The sequence below is a fragment of the Budorcas taxicolor genome, chromosome 13 (genome assembly GCF_023091745.1).
Source record: "Budorcas taxicolor isolate Tak-1 chromosome 13, Takin1.1, whole genome shotgun sequence".
Classification (NCBI taxonomy): domain Eukaryota; kingdom Metazoa; phylum Chordata; class Mammalia; order Artiodactyla; family Bovidae; genus Budorcas; species Budorcas taxicolor.
This window is the reverse complement of record NC_068922.1, coordinates 25,543,525-25,565,345: the sequence shown is the minus strand read 5'-3', so window position 1 is coordinate 25,565,345 and position 21,821 is coordinate 25,543,525. Positions and strand designations below refer to the sequence as shown.

The 21,821-nt window shown below is 38.4% G+C and overlaps 1 protein-coding gene across 1 annotated transcript in view; it reads left to right on the top strand.

Annotated features, from left to right (window-relative positions):
* The window catches only part of ENKUR (enkurin, TRPC channel interacting protein), a 31,765-nt gene extending 17,519 nt beyond the window's left edge, over positions 1 to 14,246 (top strand). Inside the window, exons 4-5 of the mRNA XM_052651254.1 lie at positions 4,749 to 4,895; positions 14,070 to 14,246. Of these exons, the coding sequence (XP_052507214.1) occupies positions 4,749 to 4,895; positions 14,070 to 14,246 (324 nt within the window). The remainder of the gene's footprint in view (positions 1 to 4,748; positions 4,896 to 14,069) is intronic.
* Positions 14,247 to 21,821: the final 7,575 nt, after the last annotated feature.

The following is a 21,821-nucleotide window of genomic DNA, read 5'->3' as shown; positions in this document are numbered from 1 at the left end:
GTGGCAATTTCATGTATATACTTTACTGACTTTGTCTACAGAGACCCAGACTCAGTATTTCACATAGTGCTGCCTATAATTTAAAGTATTAGCAGTATTTCAAGATGATAATGCTTCTTTTTTTTTTAATTTTTATTTTTACTTTATTTTACTTTACAATACTGTATTGGCTTTGCCATACATTGACATGAATCCACCACAGGTGTACATACGATCCCAAACATGAACCCCCCTCCCACCTCCCTCCCCACATCCCTCTGGGTCATCCCCGTGCACCAGCCCCAAGCATGCTATATCCTGCATCGGACAGAGACTGGTGATTCGATTCTTACATGATAGTATACATGTTTCAATGCCATTCTCCCAAATCATCCCACCCTCTCTCTCTCCCTCTGAGTCCAAAAGTCCGCTATACACATTGTGTCTTTTTGGCTGTCTTGCATACAGGGTCATCATGATAATGCTTCTTCACATTAAAAACCTCTTCAAGGTTATGGTTCAGTAATTTCACCTTTTTCTCCTATTACTGCAATAGTTCATCTTAGCTTCCAAAAGAGAAGATCTTTCATAGGATGACCAGTTGTCCAATTGTCCGGGACTAAGGTTTCCCCAACATGCAGGGTTTCCAGTGCTAAAACCAGAATGGGGAAAATTTTCAAGTAATAAAGTGTTATATAATTGAGTACCATAATTTTTAAAAAGACCTGATATTCAAATTATTCATAAAGATTCTATTATTACTAATGGTGCTTTCTGACAAACTAATGGTTACCAGCGGGGAGTGGAAAAGTAGAGGGGATTAAGAGGTACAAATTAGTATGGATAAAATAAATAAGCTACTAGGATATATTAAACAAGTAAGCTACAAGGGAAATATAGCCAACATTTTTAACAGCTTTAAATGGTGTTATAATCTATAATCTATGAAAATTTTGAACCACTATGTTGTATACCTAAAACTGATATACTATTGTAAATCACCTTTACTTCAATTAAAAAACAGTGCTCTCACTGAACAAATTATCTAGATTGTCAATTCTCATTCCCCTGAAGTCTGCGTTTGATCCAAATTTAGTATGGTGAACGTACGGAGAATTTGGAATGAACAACATGTAGTTTAGTAAAGGAAAACTATAGTTGTTTTCCTTAATTTCAATTTATTAGTATACTTAAGAATTATAACAAGCATTCTCTAAAAGATATTCATTTTTGGTGAGGTGGAATTGTCGCTAGAAGCACAGTCATTATTATAAATCTGGAAAGAATAACCTTTCAGAAGATTCTAGGATTTAGTTATTAGTTTACATTATCTTGGGCTTCCGTGGTGGCTCAGATGGTAAAGAATCTGCCCACAGTGTGGGAGACCTGGAGTCGATCCCTGGGTTAGGAAGATCCCCTGGAGGAGGGCAAGGCAACTCACTCCAGTATTCTTGCCTGGGAAATCCCATGGACTGTATAGTCCATGGGGTCGCAAAGAGTCGGACATGACTGAGTCCGACTTTCACTTTCAGTTTCTTTTACTTTACATGATCTTTGTGACAGAATGAGAGAAATGAAGAGGAAAACAACTTTAGAACTGTCCATCCTATCTGTGTAGTGTAAATAATTCACAGTACTATTTCAGTTTGAATATATTCACTTGTGTGTGGAGTAAAACAGATCTTGAAAGTATTGAACAACAATCTAGTCTTTTCAGGACCTTCATTTCTATCTGAAAAGGTGCTTATCAGATAAGCATATGATTTCATTGGTGAAAATTATAGAAGCATGGGTTTAGCTGTTTAAATGTAGAAGTTTAAAGCTTAAAAAGCTTATGAAAAATGCCTTACATGAAACCTATTTTATTTTACATGTTTACGAAACACAAAAATGCTGGAAACACACATAGTATGAGTACAAAATTCTAAAGAATAGTAATGCATAATAATGAGCGTGCTCAGTCACTCAGTCATGTCTAAGTCTTTGTGACTCCATGGACTGTAGCCTGCCAGGCTCCTCTGTCCATGGGATTCTCCAGGGAAGAATACTGGAGTGGGTTGCCATTTCTTTCTCCAGTACATAATATAATGTGTGCATGTTCAATTGCTTCAGTAGTGTCCGACTCTTTGTGACCTTGTGGACCATAACCCACCAGCCTCCTCTCTGTCCATGGGATTCTTCAGGCAAGAACACTGGAGTGGGTTACCATGCCCTCCTTCAGGGGATCTTCCCAAGCCATGGATTGAACCCACATCTCCTGTGGCTCCAGCCTTGTAGGCAGATTCTTTACCTCTGAACTACCGGGGAAGCCTATGCTTAATAATAACTTGTGGCAAAAAAGAAAGGAAAGGAAGAAGGAAGAGTAAAAAGGAAATTGTAATAGTGATGGTTGAGGGGCTTGCATTAAGTTCATCCAGTGATCCATCATGATGAATCCAATGCCTGTTCACAATCAAAACAGGAGCCTCAAGGCCGTTGTTAGAGAAAAACTGCTTAGTCCCTGAAAAACCCCTGATGCTCAGTTGGCTAAGACACCTCAGTAGGAGTCTAGGAGTTGGCAGCACATGACAATGAAGATTTCCAGCTTCTCTTTGTTACTTCCTCCTTCTGTGGCCCCTGGAGGCTGCTCAGACTTCCTGTCCCATAGGGTGTGGAAAAGCAGAAATTTCTTTCTCCTGGCTTTTTAAAACCATTTCCACCATCATTTCTCCACCATCTCCCACACACACACAAAACACCCCTTCTCCTTTGGTGATCAGGCTCTGTGTCCCCCCTCCTCATGGCTGCATCCTGTGTAAGCTGCCCACTTCGATACATTTTCTGCCTTGAACAGGAAATTGAGTCTCCATCACAGAGACAGAAAAATGCTAGGTTAGTCTACCTGAGCTTGTCTACCAAGCAATGCAGAGTCTCTGCTCCTAGTAATACTCTTGGTGGCTAAGCAGTCAGAGCTCAGGAAGGACTAACTCAACTTACTTTCCACTTATCAGAGTTGTTTTAAAATCTTTTACTGTTACGTGAGACAGTAGGTCCTTTTTAGGGGGATGCCATTTTTTAAAAATGAGCGAACCTCATGTTTTAGTTCCAAGTAAAGTATTGTGTGCCTATTTGTGCCATGAGGGCAATTTGTGTTAGCACAGTGAAGCATGGATGTTGGCCTGAGTTGTACAGAGATAATAGTAAGACAGCATTTCAGATTCTAACTCTGCCACTTACTTAACTCCATTATTTTTTTTAACAAGTTATTAGATTTATCACAGCATTGTGAGGATTAAATGATATAAAATATGTTAAGCACTTGACACAATACCTGGCACCTAGTAAAAATTCAATGATGAGTGGATATTATAATATATGCAATTATTAATATTAATAGTATGCATTAGCTGTCAATGATCCAGCACATGAGAATATTTCAGATCACTGCAGCTTTTCCTCATCTGTGAGGTAGTTCTTTTTCTTAAACAGAATATGCCAAATATAATCTCTTGTGATGACACAGAATCATTATGAACCTCACTGATTGTACTGAGCCGAAAAGAGGTGTTGCCCTCAGTGTTTCCTGAAGTGGACTGAACTGGTTACCATTGAACTAATTTACCCAAAGTACTAATAACTAAATGCTCAGAGTACTGAGCTCTTAAAGAGTTTATCGGAATAGTGCTTTGCAACTTTCCAGAGCACATTTATATTAATAGCTAAGGTTTCTATCCCTTGTTCAGTCAGGATTAGGTTGGGTTATGCTGTGGCTAACAAATAACCCCCAAATTTAAGTAACTAAAAGTAACTAAGTTTTAGTGCTTCCTTGTGCTGCATGTACTTTGAGGGTTGCTGGGAGCTCTACTTCTGATCCTCATTCCAAGACCCAGCAACCCAAAGCATACCAGAGAGAAAAAGAACATCATCATACCAGAGAGAAAAAGAACATGGCAAGTCATCCATTAGTTCATAAGATTCAAAAAGGACAGAAGTTACTTGCACTCGCATGGGGTAATGCTGGTCACATGGTTACATCTTAATTGAAAGGGGAGCAGGGAAGTATTGCCTCCAAGAAGAACCAGGATATTTGTGCATAGTTTCAATGACTCATATCTCTCAACAGCAGCTTCCTCAGAGAGATCTTCCCTGACATTTTATCTCAATTAGCTCTCATGACTCTCTCTCTTCTTACTGTATTTATAAATATTATTTTATAATCTCTTTTTGATAAGCTTTTCTCCCCACAGAAAACACATTCTGTGAGGACAGAAACTGCCTTTCTTATTCACTAGTGTAGCTACCACCAAGTACATCCTCAAATAGTGTTTTTGGAGAATGAACAGGGAGTAGTTCTGTGTCTCTGCACAGTGGTAGCAACACATTCACTAACTTAAAAGAATCACAGCTGATTGCTTCATTGTCAGTCCTTATAAGCAGCCCAGGAGCCTAAAATTGTATTTTGTATTTCCAAAAACAACCTTAGGGGCCCAAGTCATTTTTTTTCTTAAAGCAGATGTGCCTAATAGTTTTAAGGGTCTGTTTTTACAATGCATTAGAAGCATTTATCTTTCTTAAAAAAAAAAAAAGTTATGCAAAAGAGACCTCAAGATAAAAGCTACTAGTTCCCAATAGGAAAAAAAAATCACTGACTTGTCAATTTGCAGTGTTTTGAGCAAAAGCTTGAAGTCTGTAACATTTCTTTTGCTCCTAATCTTTGCTTGGTATGTACATGTATATAAGGTAACTTTCAGGATTTTTTTCTTTTTTTTTTTCTGAAAAATCTTTATAAGGATTATGGTGTCACACCTGAATATATATGTAAGCGAAACGAGGAAGTGAAGAAAGCCCAAGAAGAATACGATAACTATATCCAGGAAAACCTCAGGAAAGCAGCTATGAAAAGGCTATCTGATGAAGAAAGGGATGCAGTTCTGCAGGTAAGTGTTCTGTAATTCACATCTGCGTGGAATTCTTTGGAACATTTCTGAAAGGAGGGCCTAACATCAATGATCGCTTTGATTTTTGAAATCAGAACACTGTCTTTTGGTTACAGTGACAATTACATGCAGCAAAGCTGTTCCTTTGGGAAGAGCAAAATGTTGTAATATAGGGATTGTTGAATAATAATTCTTTTCTGACTGAGTGAGCTTCTGTTTTTTCCTGAGTAGTGTCATAAGAAGGTTCACCTTCTCCTTCAATAAATATGCCTCAGTCCAGTTCAGTTCAGTTCAGCTGCTCAGTCGTGTCTGACTCTTTGCGACCCCATGAATGGCAGCACGCCAGGCCTCCCTGTCCATCACCAACTCCCGGAGTCCACCCAAACCCATGTCCATCGAGTTGATAATGCCATCCAACCATCTCATCCTCTGTCGTCCCCTTCTCCTCCTGCCCTCAATCTTTCCCAGCATCAGGGTCTTTTCAAATGAGTCAGCTCTTTGCATCAGGTGGCCAAAGTACTGGAGTTTCAACTTCAACATCAGTCCTTCAGATGAACACCCAGGACCAATCTCCTTTGGGATGGACTGGTTGGATCTCCTTGCAGTCCAAGGGACTCTCACGAGTCTTCTCCAACACCACAGTTCAAAAGCATCAATTCTTTGGCGCTCAGCTTTCTTTATAGTCCAACTCTTACATGAATATGCATAAATAAAGCAAAAAAGCATTTTTATTTCCATTCCCATGGCCCTGAATTTTTCAAAAATAATATTCATAAATAGATATTTTTCACTAGGTGGAGCTGTAGAATAATTGAAACTGTCCTGTCCCTAGACCAACTTTTTTTTTCTTTCTTATAAGCAAATGTCTAGATTTTAAAATAACCAAGTGTTAGGTTTTACCTATGTTTTCTTTATTTTGACTAAAATAGACTTAAAGACACTTATGTTGGAGTTTTTAATGCAAGACTTTTATCTGAAGCATTTAAAATATTTGGGGGATATGAGCACAGTTGCTCAGTCATCTTTAGAGAGTATTTAGTAAGCATCTACTTATATTCTTCTAGAGTCATCCTGTCTCTTATAGAGGTAGAAATAGTACTTTAGTCCTTGTTTTGTTACTGTGAAAGCTTTCTACAAAACAATTTCTAGTGACCTTTTCAAAACAGAAAAAAATATATTTTTACGTTAATTTCTATTGAAAAATGGATTCATATGCTGTTATAAATTCTTAACATTTTATCAGTGTCATCATAATCATCAATAAACATTTATTAAATACCTGTTCTGCATAGAGTATCATGCTAAGCCCCAAGGGTCATAAGATAAAATTTCTGCTCTGAATAATGTTGTGATTTAGTTGATGAGAGGTGCTCTGGATGTGTGTACATACAGAGATATGTGTCTATGTACAGATCATGTTTTATAAGGTTCCCAGGCATGAACACCCACTGCGAGATGTAGGTAGGTCTTTAGCTGGGCTTTAAACTGAAGAGTAAGAGAGTATCCCACGTGACAGAAGTGGCCTGAGGGCAGGAACCAAGTCTCTCTGTGGTCAGCAGTCTCTGCATTGTCTAACTTGGTGCCCAGTGTAAACCCGGATGGTTAATAATAGTGCGCTGGAAAGAAGAAGCGAGGACAGGCAGGCAAGAAGGCTGGCAGACGTCGCTGCCTGTCACTTTCAGGAAGAGCCCTGCTCTTACTTCCCTCCCTCCCTCCCCCACTCTTTCTCTCCTTTCTTCCCTCCTTCTTTCTGACTCTGCCATTCTTAAAACTTATGTGCTTTTGTAAAAGCCATTTTGTATCTAAATAATGCTGAAAGATAGGGAAAGAGAGGAAGAACTTCCCTGGGAAGGAAAAGGCTAAAGAGCACCTCCGTAGTAGGTCAGCAATCCTTGGATTCCTAATGTGGTCATGCAATTTCTTTGCATACACTCTGATGGACAGTAGCTGACCCCACCTTGGATGCCTTATTAGCCTGAGTAGTGTAGCTGCCATGGTAACAAAGCCACTGGCTCTGCTTCTCACAAACCTGAACACTGCTCCCTCCCCTGGTTGAGCTGCTTGTAGTTCTGTGACAATATGTTCACATGTCCCCGAGTAGGATTCATTCTGCTTGTTCTTTAGAATTACAGTCAGTCCCATTTTCCAGGAAGGAATCATCTGGCCTAAAGATTCCAAACTTCTCATTTCCCAGGTGAGGATATAAAATGCAAATATATTATGTGGGCTCTTTTGTTCATCCATCCATCCATTCATCTCCTGAACATCTACCATGTTCCAGGCCGTCTACCCAGCCCAAAGGATACTGTTGCCATCCTTACCATCAGGGAGCTTGGAGTTTGGTTTACATTTGCCCTGGTTCACAAAATTAACAACTAGCTAAAGAGGGACAGCTTCCCTGGTGGCTCAGTGGTAAAGAATCCACCTGTCAATGTAGGAGATGCAGGTTTGATCCCTAAGTCGCTAAGATACCCTGGAGGAGGAAATGGCAACCCACTCCAGAAAGCTTGCCTAGAGAATCCCATGGATAGAGGAGCCTGACAGGCTACAGTCCGTGGGGTCACAAAGAGTCGGACAGAACTGAGCAAACTAAACAACAGCAACAAAGAGGGACTAAAACTCACATCAGCCAGTTCCCAGGGAGGTGTTTTCTCACCACATAGCACACACGTGCACAGATGGAAGCTCTATCCACCAGGGATTCAGAAAACATGCTAGACAGGGATTCTGAAGAGAATTTACAAAGGAGCTGTTTACAGAGGTGAAGCAGCGCTAAGGGAACCAGCGAGGAACATTGAGGCACCCAGGACTAGGAACAGTGGGAATCACCACCACCCTAGGCTGGAAAGGCAGGGTCTGGAAACAGCATTACCAGAGCCAGGCGGGAGCCGGAGCTTGGAGAGGGGTCCCTGACGGGCACTGTAGTCACAAATGGAAGGGCCAGTCGTGTCCACGTGACATCGAGGGAGGGGGTAGAAATGCCCCAAGCTCACTTTCCTCCCACCAGTGCCCTCCTTGGCTGAACTCAGGCATCGGCTGGGGACAAACAATGGGGAAAGAGCAGCCCATAGGGATTAATACTCTCACCCCTAACCCCCACCACCTAGTTACAGAGCAGGACTAGAAGGTAAAAATGGATGGGGGTGGGGTGGCAGCAGAGGAGCCTGGAGCTGAAGACACTTCTTACTATTTTATGACAGCTTCTCCCTGTCTGACGTTTTCCCAAAATTAACAATATTGCTTCAGTATCAGACCAGAAGGAAGAAAAGTTAAGATATAAAAATAAGGGAAAATCAGTATTGCTGCAGTGCATAAAAGATTTTTTTAAATGAAATAACTAAAAAGCAGCAAAGAGGTTATTTCAATATAATCACATTTAGTTCCCATACCTAGCAGTTGACTTTGAACCAAATGTTATTGTACAAACTAGAATATAAAGCAAACTCTCCTTTAAAAAGAAATACTGTGAAACGTATAGCTGCTGTGACCACAAGTAATAGGGAAATATCACGCAAGGAGCTTTGAAAAAAACCTTTGATATTTCAAAGTGTATAAATACATAGATTTCACCTCTGCAGTGGGCACCCCTGTAGAGCACTGTGGAAACACATTTCCCATCTCATAATGAAAGGCTATGGAAAAATAGAACTCTTTTGAAGACTTCTTTTTGGAATACTTCTCAAACACTATTAAGAACTGTGTTAACCCATCTCCCTCTTTTTAAAATTTAAAAGATATTTTTCCTTCTTTTTCCTTGATGTAATCTCTCTCAAGAAATGTTCAACATCTGTAGCCTTTTTTCTCAACAAATCTTCTCTATAAAGTGTGTCCAATCCTGTAGTCATTTTTATCTTAACATGGAAATAAACCATTTTGTCCCCTGGAAGTTTACAAGATTGTACTTTGAGGGCTTATTATGAAGGTATCATGATATAAGACAGTTCTAATTCCCTCATAAATCTAAATGTATAGCCATGCTTTTTGAGGACTACATTTTCTTTCTTTTCTGTAATCAATAATTTTAAATTATGCCACTCTTGATCTCTGGCTCAGCTCAGCTCAGTCACTCAGTTGTGTCCGACTCTTTGCGACCCCATGAATCGCAACACGCCAGGCCTCCCTGTCCATCACCAACTCCTGGAGTTCACTCAAACTCATGTCCATCGAGTCGGTGATGCCATCCAGCCATCACATCCTCTGCCGTCCCCTTCTCCTCCTGCCCCCAATCCATCCCAGCATCCGGGTCTTTTCCAAGGAGTGAACTCTTTACATGAGGTGGCCAAAGTACTGGAGTTTCAGCTTCAGCATCAGTCCTTCCAATGAACAACACCCAGGACTGATTTCCTTTAGAATGGACTGGTTGGATCTCCTTGCAGTCCAAGGGACTCTCAAAAGTCTTCTCTTAACACCACAGTTCAAAAGCATCAATTCTTCGGCGCTCAGCTTTCTCCACAGTCCAACTCTCACATCCATTCATGACCACTGGAAAAACCATAGCCTTGACTAGACAGACATTTGTTGGCAAAGTAACGTCTCTGCTTTTCAATATGCTATCTAGGTTGGTCATAACTTTCCTTCCAAGGAGTAAGCCTCTTTTAATTTCATGGCTGCAGTCACCATCTGCAGTGATTTTGAAGCCCCTCAAAATTAAGTCAGCCACTGTTTCCACTGTTTCCCCATCTATTTCCCATGAAGTGATGGGACCAGATGCCATGATCTTCATTTTCTGAATGCTGAGTTTTAAGCCAGCTTTTCACTCTCCTCTTTCACTTTCATCAAGAGACTCTTTAGTTCCTCTTCACTTTCTGCCATAAGGGTGGTGTCATCTGCATATCTGAGGTTATTGATATTTCTCCTGGCAATCTTGATTCCAGCTTGTGCTTCTTCCAGCCCAGCATTTCTCATGATGTACTCTGCATATAAGTTAAATAAGCAGGGTGACAATATACTGCCTTGAAGTACTCCTTGTCCTATTTGGAACCAGTCTGTTGGTCCATGTCCAGTTCTAACTGTTGCTTCCTGACCTGCATATAGGTTTCTCAAGAGGCAGGTCAGGTGGTCTGGTATTCCCATCTCTTTCAGAATTTTCCACAGTTTATTGTGATCCACACAGTCAAAGGCTTTGGCATAGTCAATAAAGCAGAAATAGATGTTTTTCTGGAACTCTCTTGCTTTTTTTGATGATCCAGCAGATGTTGGCAATTTGATCTCTGGTTCCTCTGCCTTTTCTAAAACCAGCCTGGACATCTGGAAGTTCACAGTTCACATATTGTTGAAGCCTGGCTTGGAGAATTTTGAGCATTACTTTACTAGCATGTGAGATGAGTGCAGTTGTGTGGTAGTTTGAGCATTCTTTGGCATTGCCTTTCTTTGGGATTGGAATGAAAACTGACCTTTTCCAGTCCTGTGGCCACTGCTGAGTTTTCCAGATTTGCTGACATATTGAATGCAGCACTTTCACAGCATCATCTTTCAGAATTTGAAATAGCTCAACTGGAATTCCATCACCTCCACTAGCTTTGTTCATAGTGGTGCTTTCTAAGGCCCACTTGACTTCACATTCCAGGATGTCTGGCTCTAGGTAAGTGATCACCCCATCGTGATTATCTTGGTTGTGAAGATCTTTTTTGTACAGTTCTTCTACAACTTCTAATACCATGTTAAATAAAAGTGTCAAGAGTGGGCATCTTTGTTTTATTTCTGATCTTAGAAGAAAAACTTATAGCTTTTTACCATTGAGTATGATGTTAGCTATGGGCTTGTCATATTTGACCTTTATTATGTTGAGGTATGTTTCCTCTATGTGTACCTTGTGGAGAGTTTTTTAATCATAAATGGAAGCTGAATTTTATCATGCTTTCTCTATATCAGTTGAGGTGCTCATATGATTTTTATCATTTATTTTATTAATGTAGCATATCACATGGACTGATTCGTGGATGTTGCACCCTTAGGATAAATCCCACTTGATTACAGTACCGGCATACCTTGTCTTATTGTACTTCGTTTTATTGTGCTTCACAGACATTGAGATTTTTACAAACTGAAAGTTTGTCATAACCCTGCACTATCATATGATGGTTAACATTTTTTAGCAATATAGTATTTTTTTATTCAAGTATTTGTTTTTTAAGACATAATGCTATTGCACACTTGATAGACTATGATATAGTGTGCATGTGGGTGCTCAGTCGTTCAGTCATGTCCAACCTCTCTGTGACCCTATCAGGCTCCTCTGTCCATGGAATTCTCCAGGCAAGAATACTGGAATGGGTTGTCATTTCCTCCTCCCTAGATCCCAACCCAGGGTGGGTTTTTTGTTTTATTGAAGTGGTCTGGAACCAAGCCTGATATATCTCCAAAGTATGTTTGTATATGGTTCTTTTAATGGATTGTTAAATTCAGTTTGCTAATATTTTGTTGAGAACTTTTGCATTTATGTTCCAAGGGATATTGGCCTATAATTTTCTTTTTTTGTGGCACCATGGTCTGATGTTGGAACAAGGATCATGCTAGCTTCATAAAATGAGTATGAAAGAGTTCCCTTCTCTTCTGTGTTTTGAAGAGTTTGAGAAGGATTGGTAAAAGTCTTCTTTGAGTGTTTGGTAGAATCCACTGTCTGGTCTTGAACTTTTTATTTGTTAGTAGGTTTTTGGTTACTAATTTAATTTTCTTACTAGTAATTGGTCTATCCAGATTTTCTCTTTCTTCATGATTCAGCCTTGGTACATTGTATGCTCTGGCAATTTATCTGTTTCTCCTAAGCTGTCCATTATGTTGGCATATAATTGTTCGTAGTAGACAACATGATTCTTTGTATTTCTGTGGTATTGATTATATCTCCACTTTTATTTTTATTTATTTGAGTCCTTTTTTTTCTTGGTGAATCTAGCTAGAGCTGTGTTAAATTTGTTCATCCTTTCAAAGGACCAGTCATTATTTCACTGATCTTTTCTCTTGTCTTTTTAGTCTCTATTTCATTTATTTATGTTCTAATCTTTGTTATTGCCTTCTACTAAATTCGGGCTTTGTTCTTCTTTTTCTGATTCCTAGAGATGTAATGTTAGGTTGTTTATTTGGGATTGTTCTTGTTTCTTGAGGTAGGCATTTACTACTATGAACTGCCATTTTTTAACTGCCTTTGCTGAATCTTATAAATATTAGTATATTTCCATTTTAGTTTGACTCAAGGTATTTTTAAACTTCTCTTTTGATTTCTTCTTTGACTCATTGATTGTTCAGGATCATGTTGTTTAATCGCCACCTATTCATGAATTTTCTAATTTTTTTCATATGGTTGGTTTCTAGTTTCATACCACTGTGATCAGAAAATATATTTGATATGATTTCAGTCCTCTTAAATTTATTAAGACTTGATTTGTGACCTAATATATGATATATTCTGGAGAATATTCTATGTACACTTGAGAAGAGTGTGCTTTTTTAGTCATTGGATGGAAAATTTTTTACATTTCTGTAAAAATCCATCTGATATAACCTGTCATTTAAAGTCGATGCTTCCTTACTGATTTTCTGTCTGGATGATCTATTCATTAATGGAAGTAGGGTATTACAAGTCCCCTACTATAATCATAGGGCTGTCTTTTTTTTTTGCTTTAAATTTGTAATATTTGCTTTGTACATTATGACGCTCCTATGTTGGGCTTCCCATGTGGCTCAGCTGGTGAAGAATCTGCCTGCAATGTGGAAAATCTGGGTTCAATCGCTGGGTTGAGAAGATCCCCTGGGGAAGGGAAAGGCTACCCACTCCAGTATTCTGGCCTGGAGAGGCCCATGGACAGTATAGTCCATGGCATCTCACAGAGCTGGACACAACTGAGTGACTTTCGCTTCACTCACTTCACATGTTGGGCACATAAATATTTACAGATGTTATATACTTTTGTTGTATCAACCGCTTTATTGTTATGTAATGCCCTTTTTCTCTTATTACAGTCTTACTTTTAAAGTCAGATTGTTCTGACCTAAGTATATCTACCCCAGCTTCCTTTTGGTTTACATTTGAATGAGATATCTTTTTCCATCTGTGTGTCAGGGATCATAATTTTGAGGCAATATTCCATTTTGTTTTATTTCCATTTTTATGTAAATAACATGACTGGTGTACCCATTGTGAACAATAGAAATTATTAATTTATAAAATTTCATTGCATGAGTTCAATTAGTTTGATCATTTTGTCAGTGGGGCTTCTAGTACATTGTGATAAGAAATCATAACTAAGCAGAGATGGAAATAACCATTGTTGTTCCTAAAGAGATTCCTAATTTTGAATTTGTTGTTTGCTGAGAACATTAAACATTAACTGCCTTATTGAATTGGTGGCTCAGGTGGTAAAGAATCTGCCTGCAATGCAGGAGACCTGGGTTCCATCCCAAGTTGGGAAGATCCCCTGGGGGAGGGCATGGCAACCCACTCCAGTATTCTTGCCTGGAGAATCCCCATGAACAGAGTCACCTGGCGGGCTGCAGTCCATGGGGTCGTAAAGAGTTGGGTTTGACTGAGCAACTAAGCACACACACATACCTTATTGAATTAGCATGACATCTGAGTCATTTGTAGAAGAGATTAATGGGAAGTATAGATCTCTTAACTATGTGGAGGAAGAATTCGTCCTGTTATTGAAAACACATAAAAGATCATCTCTTGTTAATTTGAATTTAATTTTATACCTTTCCATTTAGTCAGATACAAGAAAACATGTCCATGTATGTCAGAATCTAGTGTTTTGATGATTTCTCTGTTGAACTAAAATTTTTATAAGAAATAATTTCCTGTTCAAAAAAATTTCTTTTTGCTTGAGGATATCAGTTCTCAGTTGTTTTTACCAAAGCATTTGCTAAAAGCTTAGTTTCATACTACTCATAATTCCACATACATGTATTTGATGGTAAAAACAAGTACAGTAAGATTAAAAACAAAGAAAATAAATACTCCCAATGGGAACTGAGCACACAATCACGGACAGGGTTTGGCCTCTATACAGTCTGTTTCGTTACAATGGCCAAGAACTTGATAAACACATATCATTTTTTAGTTATTTTTGGCAGTTTTCTTTACCTATTTACATTTTTCCTCCCAGTGCAATTTTCTTTGTGATGTACTGTGCTCCTGTGGTTTGCTTTGGTATATACAGCTTTCTTTACCATTTGCAGGGGCTGAAAAAGAACTGGGAAGAGGTGCATAAGGAGTTTCAGTCCCTTTCGGTCTTCATTGACTCCATACCAAAGAAGATTCGCAAGCAGAAGCTGGAAGAAGAGATGAAGCAGCTGGAGCACGACATTGGTGTCCTCGAAAAGCACAAAGTCATTTACATTGCTAATAAGAAATAGTGGATTTTTAAAAATAAAATCATTTTAGCACATGGGAAAAAACACAGAAAACATAAAAATGAAACCATAAGTTTTTTCAAGGAGGAAAATACTATGAAGAGTAGAAAAAGTCGTTACCAAAATGCTTAGGCAGTGTTTAAAGAATAATTGGATTATCTACTTATATAGAGAACAAAAAATTTTTGTTACTAGCATCAGGGTTTCCTCGTAACTTGCTTAAAGTTTGATTTTAGATTTTCCAGTTCTATAGCATAATTCATTATAATTATGTACTTGTTTCAGATAAACATTCATTTCTGGGCCCTGAAAAAGTCAGCACTCAGAACTCCACGTTTTTTTCTTCACTGTATTAATGCAAGAAACACAAGGTTAAAAACTGTAAAGTATTTTGAATTAGAAATAACTGTGTATTCTGTGTACTTTTACTACTCTGAAGTGTTTTCGACATATTGTTCCAGAGATCCACAAATTACATGTATTCTCTGGTAGCCTATGTCATTTGCAGCTATTCACACCTATTAATATTTTCAATATCCATAATGTTATATAGGCTGACAGGTTTACATTTGAAGGAAGGAAAATTAAGAAAATAATATAAAATCAAGGAGAAAATTTATAAATTGCATCACTGAGGATTGTTAAAGTGAATCACCTTCTTTCTGACATTTGACTTTCAAAACCTGCTATTCTAGGTGCCTTATATTCCATAATTTACTATATGTATTTCACTAATACGGGATATTACTTTTACTTTCTGGCTTTCTCTATTTTGTGAATCTAATATTTCTATTTGTAAGGTTACATAATTTATTAAGCAATAAGTTTATGTAAGTAGAGCTGTCTTCAACTCAAAACAAATGAGCCTATCAGTATCCAAGAAGGAAAAGATTATTTTATGAAATTTTAAATTATAGAAATTTGGTAAACTATATGACATTACAAAATATCAGAGCAATAACAATTTCTACTACTTACACTGATTTTTATTCTACAGACAACCCGGGGGGCGGGAAATGACAATTTTTTTCAAGCTTTTTCACAAGCACAGAATTTGAGAGCATTGTAGAAAAGCTTACTTTAGTTAAAAATTTTTATATACAAATATTTTTGAAAACTCACTGTAAATTTTTTGTCACATCTGTGTATAGGCATCATTTCTTTATTCCTATTACCTTAGGACAGATGTTAAAAATATATACAGCTGACCCTTTAACCATACTGGGGCTAGGGGCACTGATCCTCCACCCAGTTGAAAATCTGCATATAACTTATAGTCACCTTTTGTCTACTTGGTTCCTCCATGTTCATGGTTTTGTACCCTCAGAGTCAACCAACCACAGATCATGTAGTACCATAGTGATTACTATTGAAAAGAATCCACATGTAAGTGGACCCACACAGTTCAAACTCGTGTCATTCAAGGGTCAACTGTATATGATAAATTCTCACTTATCTAGAATTTTCTTCCTTTGTAAAACAATAATACTCCATTGTCTCGGGACTTCCCTGGCCATCCAATGGTTAAGACTCCACGCTTCCACGGCAGGGGCCATGGGTTCAGTCCCTGGTTGGGGAAGTTCTGCATGCTGTATAGTGCAGCCAAAAAGAAAAAAAAAGAGAGAGCGAGATCTCCATCGTCTGTATATACCATATTTTGCTTATCTCTCCTTCTGTAGATGGACACTTGATTTGCTTCCATGTTTTAGCTGTTGTAAATAATGCTGCTATGAACACGAGTGTACAAATATCTCTTCAAAACCCTGCTTTCAATTCTTTTGAACATAAGTCCAAAAGTAGATTTGCTGAATTATATGGTTATCATATTTTTAAGTTTTTGGGGAACTGCCATACTCTTTTCCATTGCTGCTATATCATTTTGTTGTTTTTAGCCGCCCAGTCATGTCCAGCTCTTTGCAACCCCATAAACTGCAGCACACCAGGCCTCCCTGTCCCTCACCATCTCCTGTAGTTTGCCAGAGTTCATGTTTATTGCATCAGTGATGCTGTCCAGCCACCTCATCCTCTGATGCCCTCTTCTCCTTCTACCCTCAATCTTTCCCAGCATCAGGGACTTTTCCAATGAGTTGTCTGTTCACATCAGATGACCAAATACTGGAGCTTCAGCATCAGTCCTTCCAGTGAATATTTATTTTACCTTCCCACCAATGCTGTACAAGGGTCCCAATTTTTCCACATTTTTGCCAACACTTGTTTTTTCTGTTTTTTTTGGTAGTGGTCATACTACCACTCCCACTAATAGCTGGGAGGTGTTACCTCATTTTAGTTTTGATTTGCATTTCTCTACTGATTAGTGATGTTAAGTGTCTTTTCTTGTGCTTATTGTTGTGTGTGTTGTGTGTGTGTGTTCAGTCGTGTCTGACTCTTTCGGGACCTCATGGACTATAGCCCACCAGGCTCCTCTGCCCATGGGATTTCCCAGGCAAGAATACTGGAGTGGGTTGCCATTTCTTGCTCCAGGGGATCTTCCTGATCACAGGAATCAAACCTGTGTCTCCTGCCTTGCAGGTGGATTGTTTACTGCTGAGCCATTTGTATATCTTCTGTGGAGAAATGTCTATTCAAGCCCTTTGCCCATTTTGTAAACTGGGTTGTTTGGTTCTCTGTTGTTGAGTTTTATGAGTTTTCTGTATATTCTGGGTATTAATCCTGGATCAGATATAAGATTTGCAAATATTTTCTTCTATGGGTTACCTTTTTACTTTATTGATAGAGACTTTTGATATACAGAAATGTTCAGTTTTCATGAAGTCAAATGTGTCTGTTTTTTCTTTTGTTACCTGTGTGCTTGGTATCATATCCAAGATGGTATCACTGCCAAATCCAAAGTTGTGAACATTTTATCCTACACTTTTTTCTCCCAAGAGTTTTATTGTTTTAGGTCTTACATTTCGGTCTTTGATTCATTTTGAGCTAAGGTTTATATATGATGTTAGATGGGATCCAGCTTCATTCTTCTGTATGTGGATATCCAGTGTTCCTAACACCACTTATTGAAAAGTCTGTCCTTTCCCCATTGAGTGGTCTTGGACCTCTTGTCCAAAACAATATCACCATATATGTAATGGTTTATTTCTGGGTTCTCTATTCTATTCCATTGGTCTGTATGTCTGTTTTATATGGTATCACACTATTTTTATTACTGTAGCTTTGTAGTAAGTTCTTAAAATTGGAAAGTGTTGAATCTTCCAGTTTTGTTCTTTTGTGAGATAGTTTTGGTTAGTCAGAATGCCATGAGATTCCACGTGAATTTAGGATAGTTGCTTCTATTTCTGCAAAAAGGTCAAAGGGACTTTGATAGTGATTGATAAATCTGTAGATTATTTTGAGTAGCATTGACTTTTTAATTAAGCCTTCCAATTCATGAACAAGGGATGTGTTTCCATCTATTTAAATTTCTTTCAGCAATATATGTCAGCAATAATTTTCATTGCACAAGCCTTTCACCTCCTTGGTTAAGTTCATTCCTAAATCTATTGTATGCTATTGCAAATGGAATTGTTTTTGTAATTTCCTTTTCAGATTGTTCATTGTTGGTCCACAGAAATACAACTCACTTTTTTGTGTTGATCTTATATTTTGTTGCTTTGCTGAGTGCATTTATTAATTATAATAGTTTTTTCTTCTGTGTATTAAATCTTTAGAGTTTTCTACATGGACTATCAAATAATCTGCAGATAATTTTACTTTTTCCTTTCCAATTTGGATGCCTTTATGTCTTTTTCTTGCCTAATTACTCTGACTAGAACTTCCTGGGCTTTCCTGGTGGCTCAGTGGTAAAGAATTCACCTGCAGTGCAGGAGATGCAGGAAACGCAGGTTAGATCCCTGGGTCAGGAAGATCCCCTGGAGTAGGAAATGGCAACCCACTCCAGTGTTCTTGCCTGGAAAATCCCATGGACAGAGGAGCCCGGCAGGCTACAGCTCATAGTGTCACGAAAGAGTTGGTTATGGCGAATAAACAACAGAACTTCCTAATTCTAGTCAAACATCCCTACCTGATTCTGGATCTTGAGGGAAAAGCTTTCAGGTTTTCATGATGATATTTGCTGTGTGTGCTAAGTCACTTCAGACTCTTTGTTACCCTATGGACCGTAGCCCACCAGGCTCCTCTGTCCATGGGATTCTCCAGGCAAGAATACTGGAGTGGGTTGCCATGCTCTCTTCCAGAGCATCTTCCCGACTCAGGGATCAAACCCTTACCTCTTCATCTCCTGCATTGGCAGGCGGGTTCTTTACCACTAGCACCACCTGGGAAACCCTGTTTTTAGTATACAGCTTCCATTATGTTGAGACAAGTTCCTTCTACTCCTAGTTTGTGTGTGTGTGTGTGTGTGTGTGTGTGTGTGTGTGTATGTTTATCCTGAAAAGGTGTTGTGAAGATCACTTTTTAAACTAAGAGATATCTCTCAAATGATCAGTGCATTCTATCCTAGTTACAAGCTATGTGGGAAGAGAAATCACAATCAAAAAGATATCTTGGCTAGAACAGAGCAAAAAAAAAATACAAAAATCTCTTCAGTTAACAAAGGTCGTTCGTTCTCATTCAACAAATACTGTCTGCTACAAATCAGAAACTGTTCTGGTTGCTGGGTAGAAAAGTGAACAAAATGACTATGTTGGAAGACTATAAATATAAATGCATTTATTTATATTGAAATTGAAACTAATTGAAAGAAAAAAGTAACAGGAGGCTATTTTGCAAGGGAATAAAAAAGGGGCCCTAAATCAGATTTTGTAGTTAAAGAGGATGCACTTCTGAGGATCTGACATTAAAAAATAAAATAAAGAATGAGTAAAAGTTGGGAGAGATGGGGAAGAGAAATATTATGGAGGGAAAAAGAATGCACATGGAGAGAATAACATGTGTAAAGGATCTTAGATAGGAAACCCTCAACCCATAGGAGGAAGGCAGTCATTAGGGCTGGAGTGTACTTAGAGAAGGGAGAAAGATTTGGGAATCTTTTTTTTTTGGTACCTTTTTTTTTTGGTTGTGCCTCTAGATCCCCTGGGGAAGGGAAAGGCTACCCATTCCAGTATTCTGGCCTAGAGAATAGTCCATGGGGTCCCAAAGAGTCAGACACGACTGAGCAACTTTCACTTTCACTTTCACTCGGCATATGGGATCTTAGTGCCCCAACCAGGGGCCTGTGCCTTCTGCATTGGAAGCACAGTCTTTATCACTGTACCACCAGGAAAGTCCTGAGAAGGGAGGAATGTGCAAGGTGAAGATGAAGAGACAAACAGAGGCCGCCGATGTGTTTTAAGTAGGGCAGTGGCACAATGCAAAAAGTATTTTTCCATGATCACTTGCTACGTGGATTGAAGTGGAAGAATGAATGAATCTGGGGAGACTATCATAGTCTTCCAAGTAAGAAAGATGGTGACATAGATCAAGACTTGAGTAGTGAAGACAAAGAGTAATTGTTGGCTTCCAGAAATACTGGGTTTCCCTGGTGGCTCATACAGTAAAGAGTCTACCTGCAATGCAGGAGACCCAGGTTTGACCCCTGGGTCAGGAAGATCCCCTGGAGAAGGGAAATATTTACAAAATATTTTAAAAAATATGTAACCTGATAACAGATTCAAAGAGGAAGAAGAGAGCAGTTTTAAGAATGACAGTCACATTTCTGATTTGAGCAACTGGGCAGTGAGGGTGCCACTTTCTGAGTTGGAAAAATCTAGAGCAGTAGATTGGAGGATGCTATGATAAGGAATCAAGAATAATCTTTACTATTGTTGCTTTCATTTCTTTTTCATTTATTTCTGCTTGGATCTTTATGATTTCTTTTACTAATTTTGGGTTTTTTTTTTTTTTTTTTTTGGTTGTTGTTCTTTTTCCAGTTGTTTTAGGTGTAAAGTTAGGTTGTCTATTCGATATTTTTCCTGTTTCTTGAGGTAGGACTGTATTGCTATAAACTTCCCTCTTGGAACTGCTTTTGCTGCATCCTATAGGTTTTGAGTTGTCATGAGTTCATTGTTATTTGTTTCTAGAAATTTTTTGATTTCCCTTTTGATTTCTTCAGTAACCTATTGGTTATTTAGAAAAAATAAAAGCTGGTTCTTTGAGAAGATAAACAAAATTGACAAACCTTTAGCCAGATTCATCGAGAAATAAATAGATAAAATCAACAAATCAACAAAATTAGGAATGAAAAAGGAGAGGTTACAACAGACAATGCAGAAATACACAGGATTGTAAGAGACCATTATGAACAACTATATGCCAATAAACTGGACAACCTGGAAGAAATGGGCAGATTCTTAGAAAAGTTCAATCTTCCAAGACTGAACCAGGAAGAAATAGAAATTATGAACAACCCAATTACAAGCGCTGAAATTGAAGCTGTGATGAAAAATCTCCCAAGAAGCAAAAGCCCAAGACCAGATGGCGTCACAGGAGAATTCTATCAAACATTTAGAGAACTATTGCCTGTCCTTCTTAAACTCTTTAAAAAAAATTGCAGAGGAAGGAATACTTCCAACCTCATTCTATGACACCAAAACCAGACAAAGACACATACACAAAAAAAAGAATATAATTTTTGACATGTATTTTTGATAACCTTGTAACATCTAGTTAGAAGTTGAGACAGATATTTGAGTCAGAAAAGAGATCTGGGGTAGAATCATAAATCTGGAAGTTTAACAGCATGTATGAGATCACACTGGGACAAAGTAGTGAATGTGCTCTCAGCAACTCTTGCATTTAGAAGTCAGATGGGAGAACAGGAAGACACAAGGGCCACTAAGTGGCCCGAGAGGTCAGAAGAAGGAAGGAAGCCAAAAAAAAAAAGTACCCTTCCCCCCAAAAAGAATCTTGTTGTCATAATAAAAACATACTGAGTGAGGTCATTTTTTCTTCACACGTAATGTGCTTGATGACAAAGAACTGAAATTAGCCACAGACTAAGTTAATGCTAATTATCCCTGAAAATTAAAAATACTGCTTCACAAGATCAGTGTAAAAAGGCCATGCATATATTAATTTTTAAATAGTACATGCAGATATGGCCTTCAGATGCAGACTTTTTATTCTAAAGCATGCTGCATCTATAGGAAATGAGACTAGATGGGAGTGTTGTTTTTTTTTTAATCTGCCTTCACTTAGGCAATCAGATGAGTGTTGCCTGTGAAGCAAGAATATACACATATCTAAATGATCCTGCTGATGTGGAAAACACGTGTGGAATTTTTTTGTTATAACACGCATTCCTCTCGCTAGTCTAGGCTCGATACAGAATACAGGATGCTTGGGGCTGGTGCACTGGGATGACCCAGGGAGATGAAATGGGGAGGGTGATGGGAGCAGGGTTCAGGGTTGGGAACTCATGTACACCTGTGGTGGATTCATGTCAATGTATGGCAAAACCAATACAGTATTGTAAAGTAAAAAAACAAAATTAAAAAAAAATAAAACACATTCCTCTCACCCCTGAACCTCTACCACCAACTTCTTTGCTGAGACATCCAGTGCTTTCAATTTTTTATGTACCTTTTCAGAAATATTTTATGAAAGCAAATGAATATATGTATGTATATATGAATGGATATATAC